Here is a 19,301-nt window from a genome sequence, read left to right on the forward strand (position 1 = left end):
CAGAGCCCCGCCATAACGTGTCCTGGTCTCCTGTTTTCTCCCAGCTGTTCGAGGCTCCCCTCTCCCCCAGGAGCTGCAACGAGCGGTGCAGACGTGAGGACAGCGCTTGCCGTGTGTGCCAAGCAATGTTCCAGGTGACCTGGGGCGCTGCTGGCCTGCCATTCTCATAGCACAGAGGAGGGGTCTGGGGAAAGCTGTACCCATGGCACCCATGTGGGTGGGAATATTGGCCTGGAAATACAGCTGAGCCTAAGAAACAGAAAGGATCGAGCCTAAATTACCATGAGATCTCGTATTTTTGCACAGCATCTGCTATTTACCCCAGTAAAGCTGGAGTTAGGAGCTTGGAGGGTAGAAGTGAGGACCGAGGAGCCTTGGGTGTTTCCTGCACTTGGGAAGAGCAGGGATTCCAGAGTCCAACTGCAGCAGCCAAGCTGGAGCAGGGCTGGACACAAGGACAGCAGGAGAAGCCTCAGTGGCTGCCAAACCCCAGGTAGCAGCCCGCAGCTCACTGCCCTGCCATGCAGAGCTGAAGCGAAGGCTCGCTGGGGTGGCAGAGCCCACTGCGTCTCCCCACACCAGCACTGGTCCAGCTTCAGCAACAGGAGACCTCAGTACCTGGCTGCCTCTTCCAGCGGTGGCATTTGCTCCCTGCTGGGCTCACATCTCCCACCGCTCACACCCTGCCCATCCCACCGAGTGATCTGAGCTCTGGCCGTGCAGCACTTGGGCTTCCCAGTGCCCCCCCCCCCCGGCACCACCGAGCTGGAGGAGCCTGGTCTGAACCGGCAGGCAAGACCCCGGCATGGAGATGCTCGGAGGCCAAGCAGGAGCGCTTTGATTTTTGGATGGGGAGGTAGCGGGGAAGCCTCACGGTGCGCTCTCCGTGACACCAGCTCCTGGCTGGGAGGGAGCTGATGCCCAGGGCTGGCGTCCTGGGAAGGACAGCTTGATCCCTGCCAGCTTCTACTGGTGCTACGCGCCAGCAACAACTGCTTGAAAGGCAAAACAAACAGGAGTCGAGGGAGCTAATCGAGAACAGATGAGAGGCGCTTCTGTTCGAGACACCGTGGGGAAACAAATCCCCGTGCTCGCCGGCGTGCGCTCATCGGGCTGTAACCAGCCTCTCGCCCATTACCACGGCAGGAGCTGCACAGCGGCAGCAAGGCAAGGAGGAGAGAAGCCTCTGCTCCCGGCGGCGAGGAGAAAGGGGCACCGACACTAATTGGCTGGCAGAGGGTGGCAGCTGGAAATGAAAGGCTGCCAGCCCCCACCTCCCCCGGCCCCCTCGTGTGCCAAGGGCCCCCTCCACGCCGCGGCAGCGTGACATTTACACGCTGCACACCGAAATCCCAATTAGAGGTGGATGGCTCACATGCTGCACGCTTTAATTAATTTGCCTTTTCCTGCTGGAGAATAGCTTGTCTGACAGATTGGGATCGAGCGGAGAGGGCAGCTGCTCCCCAGCCAGCGGCCTGAGCAGCGGGCAGAGGGGCTGGCCACGGGGCTTGGCGTCGGCAGCGCAGAGAGGGACTCCCTGCGCGCATCCAGCTGTGCCCTGCTCCCTGCCCTCTCCTTCCCGCCCAGCACAGCTCCTGGCCGTCACATAGAGCAGAGGTCCCAGCACCACCCAGAGACAGGGACACCCCACAGACACCCCGCAGCGTGGGTATGGCACGGGACTTCCAGGTGGAGTCAAACAGAGGTGCTGGAGATGGAACGACAGGCCAGCGAAGGAGAAAGGGCAGCAAACACAGGACTTGGAGGGACAAGCGGGTCTCGCTCCTTCGCTGTACCACCTGCCAGGGCTTCGGCAACCCTCCGTGGGACCCCAGGTCTCCCCTCCAGGCAGTGCTCACCGGCTGGCGGTGCCCGTGGAGGTTAGCGCTGTGAAGGTTTCATACAGAAGCCAGGAGAGCAGTTCCAACCATTACCTCCTCCTACTGCCCCAGGCTTCTGGCACCTTCTCTCTTCCTAGCTAACCTAAATAATCTTGTTATCTTCACCTGTTCCCCTCCTCTTCTAGCTCATTAGGGCTTTCAGAGAACGCTGGCTCCTACGGAACCTGACCAACCCACCATTAACCTCTTTCCATGCCAAGAGCCGCCTGTTACTTTTGACTGCAGTTCCCACCTCAAACAGCTTCCATGCCAGGAGGACTCTACCCCTCACCTTTGAGGTGACCAAGTTTAACAGCCTCTTGTGAGGGACTTTATCAAAAGCCTTTTGAAAGCTAAATAAAATTCTCTGCACCGTATTCCTCCTTTCCCCAGGATTTTGTTAGCACATTTAAAGGCTCCTGACAGGCTAAGGCTGAGAAAAGCTTTTGGTTTTTAAGATTATTTCCTGCTCCTACGCAGCAAAGCTCTCATTTTGCCTCCTAAATTGGTCCAGCAAGCCTTCACAGCTCTGGCTTGGTTTCCTCGGGCAGCTCTCGTTGTTTCCACGTTGCTCCTGGCAGGGTGCTTGCCTCAGCGCTGCGTTGCCACACCGCAGCGAGCGGGTGAGCTGCGAGGTTTGGGGAAGGAGCCTGGTGCTGCTGCTGCGCTTGTCCTGGACGTGGGCAATCCCACTGCCTGCAGTCCTGCACGGGGGGGGGGGGGGCTCCAGGCCTCAGGGCATCATATGGATGTTGCAAGCTCATCAGGTGTGTTGCTTGGGTACAGGTCAGCTCAGCCCTGCCCAACCCAACCAAGGAAGATGCCTGGGCCGCGACAGGGTAGTCCAAGGCAGAGAGGTTTTTTCCACCAAGCGACATGGAAAGCACAAGAAAGAAAATTGTATTGGCGGGGGGGGAAGTGAGCCATGGCGTAAGTGTGCTCAGTTTTCCATCCTGTCCCTCCTCTTCCCACCCCATCCCTCCCTCAGGTCTCAGGCAGGGACAGAAACTGAGCTTGGCAGATTCTAGGTCTGAAACTCTAAACCCAAACTGTTCCTACATGCGAGCCCACCACCACTGAGAGCACCCGCTTAGCTATGTGGCCACAGCAGGTCACCCACAAAGCACGTCCAAGGTGGCACCTGAAGATCAAGCCCACCCACAGCCCACCTGCAGACCCTTCCTGCCCGAAGGCTGTACCAGCACAGGTACCAGGCTGCAGCTGGTACCAGCCACCAGCCCAGAGCTACAGAGCAGGTTAGGAGAAACATCAAAGCTGCCGGCTCTGATCAGTTACCCATCCTTACCTCATCTGGAGGAGCCTCCCTTACAAGCATCAAATGAAAAGCTGCTTCAGAGATGTCCTGAGTCGGCATCAAAGGCAGCAGCTGCGGTTTGCTCTGGCCCCTGCTGGAGCTCGCCGCAAGCTCGGCCCCGTTTCTGCGGGCGCAGGGCTGGAGCGAGGGGAAGCCCTCGGCACAGCAGGCTTGGGGGCTCTGCACCGCAGCGCAGCCGGCACGCAGAGCCACGTGCATGCCAGGCCTCTGAGATCCTGCCAACGCTAAAGTGCGGCATCCCAGAATACCCTTCCCCAGCCGCGATGGAAATTTTTCTGGAGGTGGCTTGGCTCTCGCTATGGAAATGGACATTTGTAAATGCTCTGCAACACATCTACCCAGAATGGGTCCTCAAGACTCTTCCAGGAATTGTGGAGGGAGAAGGAAGACGAGATGCCAGGCTGAGCTGAAGCATTTTTTTTCCCAGGGTCTGTTTCAGTTTGTTTTCAAGCAGAGCAGTAAACAGCTCTGCCTAGACCTGCACCGCCCTGTCTGCCCCAGCCTTCAGCTGAGGCATCGCAGCTCCCGAGCGCCAGCACATCCTCAGGCCACCCCACACTGAGGCAACACAGGGATGCATGAAACCTTCCTCGCCACACAAGGGAATCCCGTTTTTCAGGCTGCTCTTGTGTCAGATCAGGGATGTGGTTGGCTCAGGGCAGGTTTTAGAGCCTCATTAACACTCTGCAATGAGGCCTGGCAGCAGCTGATTTGATTTAAGGTTCATTTCCAGGCTGTGATTTAAAAGATTTGCCTAATGTTCTCTAACAGACTCTTCTGACTGGGAGCTTGAGTGCTGCCTAATGACAGCCTTATTTATCGTAATGTTTTTGCAGCACAGAATCCGGAGGAGCCAGGCAGGAGTGCACCAGCTGCCGGCAGGTGCTCACACAGCAGGGGAAGCATCCCTCACCGCAGAGCGGTAACGCTGGGGACACGTCCCTTTGTCCAGAACAGCCAGATGCTGCACCCCTTTTTTGCTCGGAGAGGCCAGCAAGACAGACCACCCTCCACTTGCCCAAGATGGACAGCGCTGCATCTCTACCTACCTTTTTAAGTGGGACTGGAGAAACGCTCCTCTTTCTCCCTACTGCAGTGCTTGAATGATGGGAAAAGCCAAAGCACCTGCTCATCTCCAGGCTGGTTAAAAGGTGATTTGCAGTCCAGACTCCCAAATGCTCCTCCCTATTTCCCAGTTTTGGGCTTTCAACTCAAAGGCTGAACCTGCTTTCCTTCTGGGAAGGGGGTGGTCACCATCTGACATTTTTAAGCTACCTTGAGCTTCTGAGCTGGCTGTACCTGTCCCAGGGCCGAACACAGAGACAACCGTCACACAAATGAAGACAGTAGGTCAAGCAAGGGTTTGTCATATTTTAATGACATTGATCTTTGGTGTTTCCCTCGTTAGCACTCACGCTCTCCCCGTCCTTCCTCCACAAGCCTGCTAGGGATGGAGAGTTACAAACGAAAAGGAAAATCACATTTGAGACTAAAAACAAAATATCAGAACCTTGATTTCTCCACTAGAAACTACATGTACAAGGTCAAGATTTCACATGCAACACCTTACACATCACAGACCCATACCTCACACCCTGGCCTGGAGCTGCAAGACACTTCCTGCCCCCTGCCAAGGAGGTGCAGCTCAGTCCTGGCACCATGAAACCACTGGGATGGCTCATTCGTGTTAATATTGGCACAGCTTAGAACGTCCCTGCGTGAACTGCATCCTGACTAGAGTGCAGGAGCCCCTGTCCCTCTACCCATCTATACAGCAGCTCTGCTCAGGTTCCTGCCAAGTACTAAACTATCTATCTAAAAAGGAAGGATCTCCACCTGTGAGCAGATCCCAAGCCACACAGGTTTTGGCAAAGGCCAGTTCTTCCCAGAAAAGACCACAGCACAGCAGGATGGGTCTTGGAACACCACACACTGAGGGGGGAGCAGTGCTGTGCCACGGAGCAGGACTGTGGCCTGGAAGACCCCTCCACTCCAGCAAGGGAGCTGGAGCATCACGCCCAGGTTTGCTCAGTAGGATTGCCTGTCTCCAGAAGGATGCAGCAGGCCCCCTTCCCTTTCTCCACTCTACTGATTAGCCCCTGGGCATAAAAGGGCAGGAAAGAGAAAAGGAAAGAAGCTTTACAAAGGATGACAATGACCGAATTGCAGGGGATCCCATGGGGCTTCAAAATCTAGGTGATGCGCAGCCAGTACGGTTCATATTCCTGTTAACTCTTCAGCAGTGGGAACGCTGGAAGTCAAATACGCTTTCTTCCCCATGGCCTCCTTTGCAGTTTTTATCCCTTCCCGCCCACCCGGGATGGAGAAGCCCTCTGAATCACCAGCACCCTGTCCGAGCTACACGTCCCTACTCTTCCAGCTCCTGGCCAGCTGTGAGGTACAGGTCTCTGCTGAGCAGTACAAGGGTAGCACCAACACACAACTCAATCTCTACCTGTTCTGCGACTCCCCACTGGTGCTGTCATTACTATAGAAGTTGGTACTGTCAGGAAGATGGTTATTATTAGTTAGGTCACTGTATTCCATTGGTCCCTCAGTGTCCATGGAGGACTGGGCCTGCTCTGGCAGGTCCAGGTCACCAGCGCTTTGTCCTTCACTCCTGCTAGGGGCTGTCCGCGGGCTCAGGCTGTGCTCTGACAGCTGCATAGACTCTGAAAGGATCCGTCCCTCCAGCTCAGCTGCCAGCTGCTGTGAGGTGGACTGCTGTGCTGACGTGCCCTCAGCTCCGGTGGACTCTGCACCAGTCTGAGAACTGCGGTGGATCCGGTGGCTCACGATGATGTTGTTGCCAAAGCCACCCATGGACGCCATGGTGGTGCTCTGCTCCCGCTGGACCACAGCGGTCATGCCCCCTTCTGCCATCAGCCTTTGGATCCTACTCAGCGCATCCTCCCCACTGGCCCCATATTCTGGACCTTCACCTGCAAGAGAAAGCAGAAGCAACTCTGGTGCACGAGGCAAGATGCCTTGGTTGCTGAAGATTACTTTTGAAGAACAAAATCTCGCAGAAAAATAGTCCACGTAGGAGATTAAATCCCCATGGCAGGCAAGTCCAGCCCAGTTCTGTTTCCCAGCATCCTCCTTCTGCTACAAACCCTACCCAGACTGTCTGGGGAAAACAATCTGTAATCATAAACTGCAAGAATCATTCCACAGTGGGATCCTGATGATTCTTATTAAAGAGATAAATCTCACTCCCAGCTCCACGAAGCTATCACAATGCTGATTAGAGGAGAGGAGAAAGCCATGAGCTCTCCTGGCACCAAGGAAATGAACACAAACGTCAACAAGGCTAGATGTAGGCAGGAGTTAAAACACAATAAAAAACAAAATGCCACACTGACTAGGAAGAGAAAAACGCCTGGGGCTGTGGGGTAGAGCTCATGTATCCAACTTGAGAGCTGGGGTATCCAGCAGTCTACACCATGCCATCGTAGAGGTTATTTTTTTAAACAGTGAGATAGTTAAAGCTGTTAACACGTTGTGCAGTCAAGTCTGTGACAGCTTATTCCCTTTCCTCATCGGCTCAGTGGTACTTGCATCAAACACCACCAGCTTCCTCCACCACAGGGTACGGCTAATTTAATCTTCAAGCGAGTCTGCTGACATACTGCCCTGCTGTCGAAATACTATGGACATTAAGGGCAAATTTAATTCTCTCAAGTAGAATTAAGTCCCTTTCTGCTAGGAATGTAGTAAGCCTGCTACATCCACTATCCATACAGCAATTACATAGCTCCTTGGTTAGAGCATCAGTGAGACCATGGAGACAACAGTAATCACATGAGAATCTGGAGCAAAGCCTAGAGGAGCGAGCAAGAATAGCCCCTGGGCAGAGCCTGACCCACAACTCTAGCGGAGAAATCCTGCTCAGGATGCAGCTGACGCATGAACTAGGTCATGCCAGGAACCTGGCTGACCAGCACAAAGGCTGAGAGCAGAGGCAGCTAGGAGACTGGAAGCTGCCGTGTGAAACACACGTATGCAGGGGCATACTGAAGCATTAATCACGAGCAGAAGCAAGTGGAAGGTTTGACAGGCACAGTTTTGGTGCACAGTTCTGGGGGCACAGTCATAAGCACTTTGTTACCAGCCATGTGGCCGGGCCAGAGAGGAAGCTTGAGAAAGCCAAGATGTGCAACCTGGCTTAGAGACACGCCAGCCAGCCCTACCTACACAAGGCTGGAGACAGCAGGTACTCGGCTCTTGACAGATCACTTACTATGAACTAGCCCGATACAGGAGCACTGGAACAGCAGATCAGCAAGGATCCCCCACCAACGCACCTCAGCGTTACAAACATGCTTCACCAGGAGTCCACGGAGGCAGCGCACACCACGGCACCCACTGCTCTTCCCTGCCCCTTAATTACCACGTGCCACGGCTGAATTTCCACTTGAGGCAGCTGCTCGCTCAGAAAACAGGCGAGAGCTGGTGCCACAGCAGAAATCAGCAAGTCACGAGCCTTCAGATGACGAGCACAGAGGTAACGCAGTGTTGGCAACCCCAGAAAGCCAAGCCCGTCCAGCGCCAGGTGAGCCTCGCCACGCCAGCAGCCAGCAAGCACATCTGCTTCGGGGGCTGATGTCCCCTTTTCCCTCTCAGGCTCCGACATGACTTTGGCTGGCTGGTTCAGAGCAAAGCCCCCTGTGCCACTGCCCTGAGCTGAGCTACAGCACAGACTCACATACAGCCCGTTTCTCCTGCCTGGTGACTCCCACACATGTTCTTTCACCAGGCTGCCAGTGCAGACTACATCAGTGCTCGGCGCAGGCGAAGCAAGCTAACTGCTGCTTGGGGGAGGCTCCGAGCCCGCACACAGGCACTCACCCAAACCCACAGCGACGCTGCAAACCCCACACCTCAGGCTGCTACAAGTTTCAACTTGCTGCAGTGGCCAAGCACCATTCCCTGCAGCACCAGCCGAACAAACCCAGGGTGGAGAGAAACCCACGGCTCGTGATGCTTTTTTCAGGCTCCAAAGGGTTCAGGCACACCCAGAGCGTGAGCCCGAGCTGGCGCGGGGGCAGGCCAAGTCAGCACCCCTAACTCACCATATGGAGAGAGCAATTCCTCTTCTCATTTTATGCTCAAAACTACATTCTGATCTCCCAGGCTCTGTCAAGTCCTTTATCTTAAGTTCTCGTTCTTCTAGAAGCCCACCTTCTAGGGTCAGAAAAACAGAAAAACCTCACAGAGCACTACAGGCATAATCTAGAAAACTGAGCGAACCAGCTCCAGCGTGTGAAGTGCCCACGTAAGCCTAACACCTGCCAACTCACCCTCCACCTCGGCTGTCCTTTTATCAGAATCCACCACAGAGCAGGATGCAAGTTGGCATCTTTTTCTGGACAGGGACACAAGTTCTGTGCCTGACAGGGCAGGAATGCCCCCACCCACAACACAAGTACTAGTGCTGTGCCTACAGTTTCTACAAACCTTTCCTACTTTAACAGAAGTGACCTTTCCAGACGCCCAAAACCCCATCTATCCCAAACACAGACACAAAACATTACTCTTGAGAGTAATTATCCCAAAGGCCAGGGGATCTCTATCAATCTAGCTGACTGGCTCCAACATTTAACAAAATACTCCCCAGCTAATGCATCTCTTTAGAAGTCCTCTGCCAGGCTATGCCAGCAAGACAAGAGTCTGACACAGACAACTACAAAAGGTGAAACATCTGGCAAACTTTCAGTGGAGCTGGGCACGAGGCAGGAGAGTTTCCACTCTTAAACAAAGCGGTCTCTGCAGTCCTTATGGGGAACACAACTTGTTTATCTCTGGGCATGGATGGCAGGCACCTGATAAACTGCAAAGCCCACAGAAGCAAGAAGAGATCAGGCTCCTCTGTGGCTGCACTGACATTGCTCTTGAATTTTATTCCTATTTTCAGCTTTCCTCTTACTAAAACCAGCAGTAGCTAGTAGCCATGCTTGCAAACAAAGCATCAAAATTAGAACTAAGAGTAAGCACTGCAGAGATATCGAAGTCTTCAGAGAACATGGAATAATAGCTCTGAGGTGTGAGCTGACCCACTAATTCAGATGCTCAAAGATAAAAATATCAGCATTTTTAAATGAATTCACTCCTTGCATAAGAACAGGAAAGGGAGGGTCACAGCACAGCATAACCAGCTATGAATAATCACATCTCCCTTAGTGCCAGAAGAAATACTACCAGTTACTTTTCTCCCCAGCCAAGCTCAGAAGCACGTTCACAGTTCCTTTCTTTGGTAGCTAATGCAAACAACTCCACTAAACTCAGAAAAGGCACAACTGCTTTGACTTGTAACACATTTCATAGCACTATCTTGGTGATTTGTATGAGAGAAACTTATTTTTGTAATGACAGTTTAAAAGTAGCCCCCATAATTTAATCCCAAGAGAGCCAGGTACTTGGAGCAGCTCACACTGTAAAGGCTTACAAAGTACATGCTTCTAGAGCCTAATTCTGGTTTTTAGGTAGTGCTTTTCAGAGGGCTTTAAAGAGAAACCGAAATGTGCAGTTCTACAGGACATATGACGCACATTCTACAGATGGATGGGCAGAAGAAAGGCTAAGGGATCTACCCACGTTTCTACTTGGAGAATGAGAAGCAGATCGGGAAGCTGATCCCTGGCATCCTGGTTCCCACTGCCACGCTAATCGCACCAAAGTCACATCACATCTGACGACAGCATTGCAAGAAAATGTTCAGCTAACGTAAAACATGTTTCTTTTTAGCATTCGTAAGGCTTGGTTGGGGACAAGGTATTCCTGCCTGTGCAGCCCCCAACACATGTTCCTAATGCCTCAGATTAAATAAATGACATCATGTGCAGGCACACTGACTCTGCTTACACATGCTCCTTAGGCATCCTCAGGATGCTTTGCTCACATCAAGGAAGTTTCACTTGCGTGTGCTCTCCTTTCACTGCTAACGGTTTGAGCAGACTGAATCCCACAAACTCAAGCCTTCATTTTACCACCTTTTTCCTTCTCAAAAGCATCTGCTACAACCTCTGAAAGCAGCTGCACGTGAAGGCAATTTGTACCGGCTCGTAAGAAACGCTTGGACCAAATCGGTTAAAAACTGTGTATGGTGTGACAGCAGTCAACACATTGTTCCCCCAAAGACAGGCAAAGCAGCAGCCCCCTGGCAGCACAGCACGTCTTCCAACAGCTGCAATTTCAGGAGTTCCTAACACGTGCCTACTTGCACACTGAACACTGAGCTAGCGATCTGAATTTTAAGCCCCCAAAGACAATGCAGGTGAGAGGAACCGAGATGACAATTGCCTTGCAGTTATTTCCATCAAGTTGGTTTTGAGTGTGGGTTATTTTTTTTTTTCTTTTTGATCAACTGGATTACCTGAAAGATGTATTGATATATTGCCAGTAGCCAGGGGACAGCACAGGTGCACAATCAAACAAGTGTCCTGCAGCACCTTTTGCGCAGCTGCAGTCCCTGACACTTACTGCCACTTGCACCCTACTCCACAGATCCAGCAGCAGCCACAGCCTGGTCCAGTCTGGACTGGGAATTACAACTTCTAAAGGTTAGAACTTTGGGCCATTAAACTCATTAGGGATTTTTGTTTGTTTTTAAGTGAGATTTCATTTGCCAGTAAAATGCAGATCCCTCCCCCATCACGCCTGCCCATTTGGAAGGGAAAGTACAGTATAACTCCCAACAGATTGTTTCTAATTAAGAGTGCCTCAAAGTCACAACTCCATCGCTGTTTCCACTGTGTCTGTCAGCTTAAAAGGAAGCAGGAGACAGCTGAAACACTGTTTAAGGCATTTCTTGGTACCTCTCCTCTCAACAATAACTTCCTTTGGTTTATGTGTGGCTTGGGAGCAGAGTTCACAAGGCAGTTAACTGCTGCAAAACAAAAAAATACAGACATTAGAGGGATTCACTTCTAATAAAGTCATCATATACTCATTCCTCCAAAGGAGGTAGAAAGATAATCAGAACAGCAAAGTCCCCGCAGAGCTTTGCATGAGAAAAGGAAACTATTTATACCCGCACAGAGCTTAATTAGATTTCTGATGTAATTCTGCATACTTTTTTTTTTCTTTTTCTTCAGTAAGCACATATCTGCAAGAAATGCCCTGAGCCAGAATTCCCCACAACAGTGGGGCTGGCAGGACATAGGACAGAAACCCAGTCCTAGGGGTAGCACTAGCCTTTCTTTTTCTTTGTCTTTGTTTTTTATTAAACATTCAAGGGTTTTTTGGTTTGTGAGGTGGTTTCTTTTTTTGTTTGGTTTGTCATCCCCCCCCCCCCAAGGTGATAACTAAACCACTCTCCTTTACATTACTCAGATTCACATCTGATTTATCCATTCTGCTGCTGATAATACTGCTAAGCCTTTACGTAGCGATTTACATCTTCAAAGCTCCACATAAAACACTAATTAATCTTCACAGCCCCTGGTGTACTGTACTATGGGAGGATTTATTCCCATTTGGTAGGTGATTAATAATTTGCCCTAGGTCACACCTCAAGTTAGCGGTAGCACATTTTTTCCTTTTTTTCATTCCCCCCCCCTCCTTCCTGTCCCTGACGTCTAGATCCTGCTATTAGGAAACACCGTTTCCCTTTCAACAGGCACAGAGTTATGGCAGGTACAGTGGGCAAATTATCCATTAGAAATACTGCACAGCATCTAACCTAGCCTGCCTGAACACACTGGACAAACATCCTGAGTTTATGATGCTGGAGAAACAGTAACCTTAACGCCACAAGCAGCACAATGGAGCTGAAGTGCAATGCAAAGCATGAGGATTCCTGGATGAGCCAGACCACTGATGCCCCAAGTCCCTGGCAAACTGCCTGAGGTGTCACTGGTAACAGCAGCTGAAAATTTGTTTTTCTGCTTCATGGTAGGTCCCTGTACTATTCCTCTGTCATGGATTACAGTTGGTCTTTTGGATCCTACACGCTCCTGATAGTTAATGTCTTGATAGCTCCCTGTTTTGAGCTGCATTTGAGCCTTTGCAAAGGGATTTCCATCGAGGACGCAACTGGCACAAGAAATGATCAACTACAGGGTAAGACCGCTTGGCTCATCACCAGTGCATCTGTCTGTCCTGGAGTAACTCCTTTGGTCTTAAGATCCTTGTACAGGAGACAGGAGTGTGACAGCCCATTTTGCAGGTAAAGCCACTTGCAAGGGGACATGTGCCAAGTCAGCATCTGAGCCAGAAATCACACCAGATGTGGAACCCACCAATCTTCTTCCAAGCAAGAAAGGGAGACAAAGAGAAGTCTCTGCCCTAAGCTTTTTAACTACACTCCTTTTCTTCCAAATGCTACATGTTTTGCTTCTTTGTAGAGATACCCTGCCCAAGGCACTGGTGAAGGACAACCCTTCCTCATCTCATTAATGGTCTAGTTAAAAACCATGATCTAGATCTGAAAATTGAAAGGTTAATTAAAGAGCACGAGATAATGAAACCTTCAGATGATTGCGGAACAGCAGCAGAGAGAAGCAGCACTGGAGAACTCGGGCAGTTTGACGGAGCACGCAGCAGCAGCCATCACGGCCTCGATGCGGGAAGGTCCCACACTGTACCCTGTTCTCAGCCTGCACGCACATTCAGTGGAAGAACCAGTTCCCACAAGTCCAGCATTTGTCCAGACATCCTAGCTGCAGCCTTATTCACATGCCCTCAACTGTACTAACCTTCCAGAGGGGTTAATCTCAGCTCTGCTGAGATAAGCAGATGGGAAACCCCACACGTCAGGAATTTGCCACTTAACTTGGAACAGAAGAGCCGAGATCAGAGAAACACAAAGCCTTATCACATGTGCTGGATACTGCACAGCAGAAACTGTGAAGGAGCCACATGCCCAAAAAGCATCTTTCAGAGTGACAGAGCACAAGCAAGCATACAGGCACAAACAGGCACGTCATGGGCTGCTTCCCAAAGCCAAGTGGGCTCATCACGAAGCAACAACTTCAAAACTGCCTCCTTGCCTTTCTCTGTCTTTCCTATGGATATACTGCCCAACTCCTTCCTAGCCAAGCTTTCAGAGTTGATTCAAGCAGTACAGGGACAAGAAACCTGGACAAAAATCACCACACTTTTAAAAGATCACTGACTTTATCATCGTATAAGAATTACATATCAGCTGCTTCCAGCTCCTACACCTTGGTAAGTTTTCCTGGACTGGAAAACACCAGAGACATTTTTTAATAGCTGAGCTGGACACCCACCACAGCCGTCATCAATCAGACTAAACAGAATACTCATACCTGCTTTTTCAGAAGTGATTTACAGTATTTCATTTTGTATCCAGATGCTGAGCTTGTGAAGCCTGCCACAGGTTGTAGATGCAGAGGCTGAAGGATCAAGCTAAACTAACACAGAGGTAGAAAGGATAATTCTTAACAGTTTGCAGCCTTACTGGTGTTTAGAGCTCAGGAAATACGTGAGGAGTGATGCTGGTACAACTGATTCTACAAAGACAACAATGATCTGGAGAAGAGTTCATTTAGCCCTCTGAAAGTATGTGAAACAGACAACTTCTCTATTCCTGTGGACAGATTCACTCTCCTGATCTTGGCAAATCAGGCTAGAGAAATGTTTCCCGAAGAGGTAACAGGAGTGTCCAAATGCACTGACAGGACGTGGAACCTATGCGGAACCTCCTCATTCACCAGGTAAGCTCCGTCAGACAGATCACTGCTTGAGCTCCTACCTTCCCCAGTCCCTGCAGAGGCGGATTCCTGCTCCTGTACCTCCCTCTCTGTCTGAGTCTCGGCATTCTGCAGCTGAGGCGCCAAGGTCTGTGTACCCTGCGAAGTCACAGAGGTGGGGGGGTTTCGGGGTTGCAGGCCTATGGCATTCATCAGGCCCATGTCCCTGTCTGTCCTCCATGTGGCTCTGCTGGTTCTGAAAAGAGAGAAAAACAAGTAAGAGCAGGAGCATTGGAGACTATGTGCTCCAGCAAGACTGAAGCACCCAGCTGGGCCTCTTCCTGCCTCCACTCCCACCAGGCACCTGCTAGCCACTATGCAGACGGGGCTGGAGGGAATTACGAACTGCACTTATTTACACACACACACACAGAGATACCCCTCTCCAGCCTCAGCTGGCTGGTCTCTGGAGTTTGAAGCTAAGGGAGTCCACTCACCCTTCCACAGAAGCAGCATGTCTGCCAGGCACGGACAGGTATCCCTGCAGCATCACGAAGCCTGCAGAACTCCTCTGTCTCAGGGTCACTGAGTTGAGTAGGCAACACGACACGCAGCGCAGGACCACACACACACAACCTCCCTCTGCACATCGGCAGGGCGGTTTTAACTCCCGAGGACACCGCCTGTACCCCCCTTCCCTCCTCTGGACCTCCTAGTTTGTCAGCATCACACATGAACGCACTCCAGCAGGCATTTCTGCCCATTCCAGTCGGACAAGAGAAACTCTCTGTTCTCAAAAGCAAATAACAGGAACCACCCCAAGGCTCATTAGCTTCTCAGAATCAAATAGTTGACGTGTATGACGTTACAAGAGCTGACTCTTGACAAAGCTTGAATGTGCTTTCCAAAACTGACCTCTGGCTGTAAGTGCTGGGAAAGGTAAAGAGATTCTAGGAAAGACTGCCTCACTCACAACCTTTTTTCATAAGGTTTTGAAACCTCCCGTACTTCTCTTGCTCTCTCTTTGAGCTAGCTCATTCTTGAGCAGTATTTCTGCCTTCAAGCTGCTCCTAAGCCCATCATGCAAGACCGATATGTGCCGTCAAAAACCACGAGTAGTGGCAATATCCACTCACACGGCAGAATAAAGAATACTGCTTATTTTTCACCCTCAAGCAGACCAAGGCTGGAAGACAGCACAGACACCGCCCTGTACACTACCATGTAACTTCCTTGGGATCCTGGAGCTCACAACTCATAAACAAGACTGTCACCCTCTTGCTGAGAGCAGCTGGCTTAGAGAGAAGTACTCATTGCTGGGGCAAGAAGCAAGGGACTGCAGCACCACCCTTGTGTTTAGAGTAACTGATGTGTGCATCACTGGACAGACTGGGTGAAGCAGCCAACAGGGCTGTCAAGGGATTTAGCTTTAGTTTTAGAATTTATTGCGGAGAAACAACTGTCCCATGACCAGAAACTAAAGGGATGAAAAATCAGTCACCAGGTCTGCCCAATGGATTTGCACTCATCCCTGTGAAACTCCCCGTTCCTCAGTTATCCTCCAAAGCCCATTTACTTAGCACGGTGGTTTTGATGCATCAAGCCCCACCTGCTCCTCCCAACAGCTTGCTCATGGACGTTACTGAAGCCATGGATGACACAAGTACTTCAATATCATTGGCAGCACTTTTGGGCACTGAATGTCACTTGCTGGAAGCAGGCCAGGTGACCCAACTAGGCAGTGTCAAAGGGGGATAAAAATTGCATATTCAAAGCTGCCAGTGCTAAGGGAACAAAGGAGAAGATGAAGTGGTGCTGTCAGGTGTAAGGAAAGTAGCAGAAAGGGTCACGTCTCTAACCCATACCCAGGAGACTCACCCAGGACGCTCAGTGCTCCTGCTACTGGAATGCACAGCGAAGACATTCTCATTCAGCTGGTCCCAGTGGTACTCAACTCCAGAGTTTAAGGCCCTTGAAACACCAAAGAAGGAAAAATATTAGCATGACAGGACAGCATTCCAGCCAACATATATCATGTCCCCTCAGCACAAGGGACTGTTGATTCCTGTCCCACAGAAACTGCAGATCGAGCTCAATTCACATTTTCATTAAAAGGGCTCACCACCATCAACAACCTTGCAAACACAGAGCACTTTATTAACCAGACTGCCCTGGAATATTCCATTCATTTCAATTCAGTATTAGCACTGAGACACAGCAACAGGAGCAGAGGGATTTTCAGGAAATGAAGACATACAACTGTGTGTATAAAATCAGGTTACCCTAACTCCAAGTGACTAAACAAAGAATTGGAATGGGAAGGCCAATTCTATGATGCCTATCAGCATTTCCTGCACTAGGTAATGCTAAGTAAAACCCTGCTCTTATTCAATATATAATTTCTTCACAAATGGTTCTCATTCTGCCTATAAATAAATCTCTGTGCAGCCCTCTCACTGACAGTCACTGCAGAGCAAGGGCAGATGCAGAGGATGTTTTAACAAATTTCCACAAAAGAGTTCGTACTGCATCAACTGTGTGTGTGTGTCTGAAAAGTCCAAAACTTGAATTTTACAGCTAATGCTACTGAGTTTAACAGAACAGCCAAAGCTCTGGCAACCTTTCACAGCGCATTTCCCCAAAAGACACAGGGCTGGCTAGTCACTTCACAGAAACAGGTGAGGTTAACAAGGCACAGCTAATCATCACACCACTGCTGAAGACTACGAGTGATCACAGAATTTAAACCACCATAATTGTAACGCTCTAAGTGCGCCTATTTCTTTCTAAGGCCCAACAGCTCTTAGACTGGAAGAGGGTAAGAGCAAATCCAGCTTACTCTGCGTCACACAAGCGTCAGAGGACAGGCACGTGCTGTGCAGCCCCAGGTGGTATGGAGATGTCCCACCTACTGCTGTGTCCCGCCTCCCAAAGTACTACGGGCAGCATTACTGTGGAAAAGACATTCTGTACAGTGTTTTGCCACACCATGCTGACCCACCAGCTCCTTGTGAGCTGGCCTGGAGGTTTCAAAATGGTGCTGGGTACCACCAGATGGCTGCTGGACTGCAGAGACCCGACGGTGCCGGGTGGAGAGTTAACAGCACTGTGCAGCGGTCAGGAAGCCACACCTGAAGAGCTGGACTTGCATCACACCACAGGTGGTCCCAGGGCATGAACTACGGGTAGTCCCATAATCTTAAAGGAAGGATTCAGGGCAAGTAGTTGGTAGCTGGTTATGGCTTGGGCAGAAATATGGTGGTTTATGTCCATATAAAAGCTGTTGTCCCTGTGATGAGATGCCAGAACCCAGCTTAGAGGATGCTGCAAGAGGAGAGCCATGTGTGCTGGGGGCACAGGGCTAGGCTGCTGGGGTGACAGCACCTGAGGTCGGGACCAAGGGTGAGAGCTGCAGAAAACTAGGTCAACAAAACCATGCATGGAGCCTACAGGAAGCAATCAGTCATCGCTTTTTTTATTTTTTCTTTTGTGCTGAGCTAGGCCTGAGCTGCATTATACCCCATGAAAGCAGCTGCCAGGGAGATGCTGATTTACAAAGGCTTCAGAGTTTACTGACAGATGGTAACCTGTCACTAAAACCGTGCCAGGCCCTCTGGCTACTCCATCCCCTGCCTAATATACTGCGACTTAGCTGTCATACTCGCTGTCTGCGAAGTGGCACACTCCCTCGGCAAGTGAGACTTTCTGACCTGGTAGTCAAAATTTCCATTAAAAAAATAATCTAATTTGCTTGGTATCTGCAGCTATTACACAACAGAGCTAAACAGACCCATGCTCTTCTCCCTCTCCTTCCACCCGTCTTCAAGCTTTCCAAAGTACAGGCATGGTCCCCACAGCCACCTACACTGCTGGTATTCCTCGCCAAGGTGCTCCCTGTGCCCTGCTTGCCTTTGCCAGCTCCCAAGACAAGAAACCAGAAGACTGCAAAGCCTTCCCTAGGCCAAAATGTGAGCTGGCAATGCTGTGTTTCCTCTCTGCCCCCAAACGCTGTGTTCCTGTACTACCCAGAAAGCTCCACTCCTGTGCACGCACGCACACGCATGCTTCTTTGAGTCTGACTCATCTCACTTCTACAAAAGCATTATGGCACCAAGCTGACACACAGTACGTCAGCTTACAATCTCCTGTCCCTGCCCTTACCTGTTCTGCAGAGGCTCACTTACTGTACAGTCTGGTTGTTGGACAGGAAAGTCTGTTCTAACTCCACACTGTCAATTTCCACCTTTCCCTGGATGGTGAAATCAATAGCCATTCCGTTTAATACATGACTTTGCACATTGGTTTTAAACGCTGCCATTTATCAACTAAGTTTCACTGCCAGAGTCCTATTAGCTACTCATTTACTGCCAGAGAACCGAGGACTTTGCCTTCCTTTCCCAAAAGGAGGACCTGTAGCAGCTGCTGCCACCGCTCCCATTGACGACCCCAGGAACACTGATGAATGGGCTTAAGCCAAGGTCATTAGACTTGGTCATGATGGGAGTTCAGCATCCTCAGCACTGCTTTGACTTGTTTGTTTAGCCCGGACTGAGCACACCTCCTTGCAGCACCACAAAACTGGCTCAGAATAGACAGCTGGCACTCCCTACTGCAGTAGCCCGCACCCTCAGTGCTACCTTTCAGCAGCCTCTTCCCTCAGCCAGCTAACCGACACCTTCTCCCAACTCCACCTCTTGCAAAAGACTTCAGGCGATAAAAGTCCTCAGCGCAATCTTTGTTCTCTTTTGCATTCATCTGCATCTCTCCGACCTGGAACCCACATCTGCCTCTCTGCAGCCCTAAGATCAACATCCAGCTCACTCCCCATTAGTCTTCCAGCCTTTGGGATGATTGATTGAGGCTACAGAAGAGATGCGGCAGAGTGCATCGAGGTACAGTGAGGAAAGCAAGTATCTGAAGTTAACAGACAGGACAGGTTGGGCACTACCTTTTATATGAAGATCATCACTTCCCTTCTTAATAAGCAAAGATTTCATCAAAGAAATGCTGCTATTGTATGGGGTAAGTGCCAGTTTTAAGATCATGCTTGCATTAGAAACTTGGTCACATAATCACACCTTAAACCAACTTAAGTACACAACAAGATGCGTGCAGCAACCACAATTACCTTGGTTTAAATCAGATTTTCAATAAAGCTTAAGATTTGCACTGGTTTAACCACACCTATTTAAAACAGTGCAATCTCCCTTTTCAGGTTTTAACTCCCATTGCAAAATATTGCTTGAATTTGGTAAATTAGCAAGCCTTTCACAGGATGTTTCCCAGGAGATTTGCAAATCAAGGCCTGACTATTCATTTCACAGAAGCAGAGCTTACACTGGAGAACTGAATATTTTTCAGGTAATGTAAGCATTTAACTTTTGCTCCATCAAACTCTAGACATGGAAATGCTGGAAGCACTTTACATTT

The 19,301-nt window shown here is 50.3% G+C and overlaps 1 protein-coding gene across 1 annotated transcript in view; it reads right to left on the bottom strand.

Annotated features, from left to right (window-relative positions):
• Positions 1-4,573: 4,573 nt before the first annotated feature.
• The window catches only part of AMBRA1 (autophagy and beclin 1 regulator 1), a 136,154-nt gene continuing 121,426 nt past the window's right edge, over positions 4,574-19,301 (bottom strand). The window contains 3 exon segments of the mRNA XM_056346179.1: positions 4,574-6,158; positions 13,934-14,127; positions 15,750-15,842. Of these exon segments, the coding sequence (XP_056202154.1) occupies positions 5,668-6,158; positions 13,934-14,127; positions 15,750-15,842 (778 nt within the window). The 3' untranslated portion in view covers positions 4,574-5,667.

The sequence above is a fragment of the Falco biarmicus genome, chromosome 7 (genome assembly GCF_023638135.1).
Source record: "Falco biarmicus isolate bFalBia1 chromosome 7, bFalBia1.pri, whole genome shotgun sequence".
Taxonomy (NCBI): Eukaryota; Metazoa; Chordata; class Aves; order Falconiformes; family Falconidae; genus Falco; species Falco biarmicus.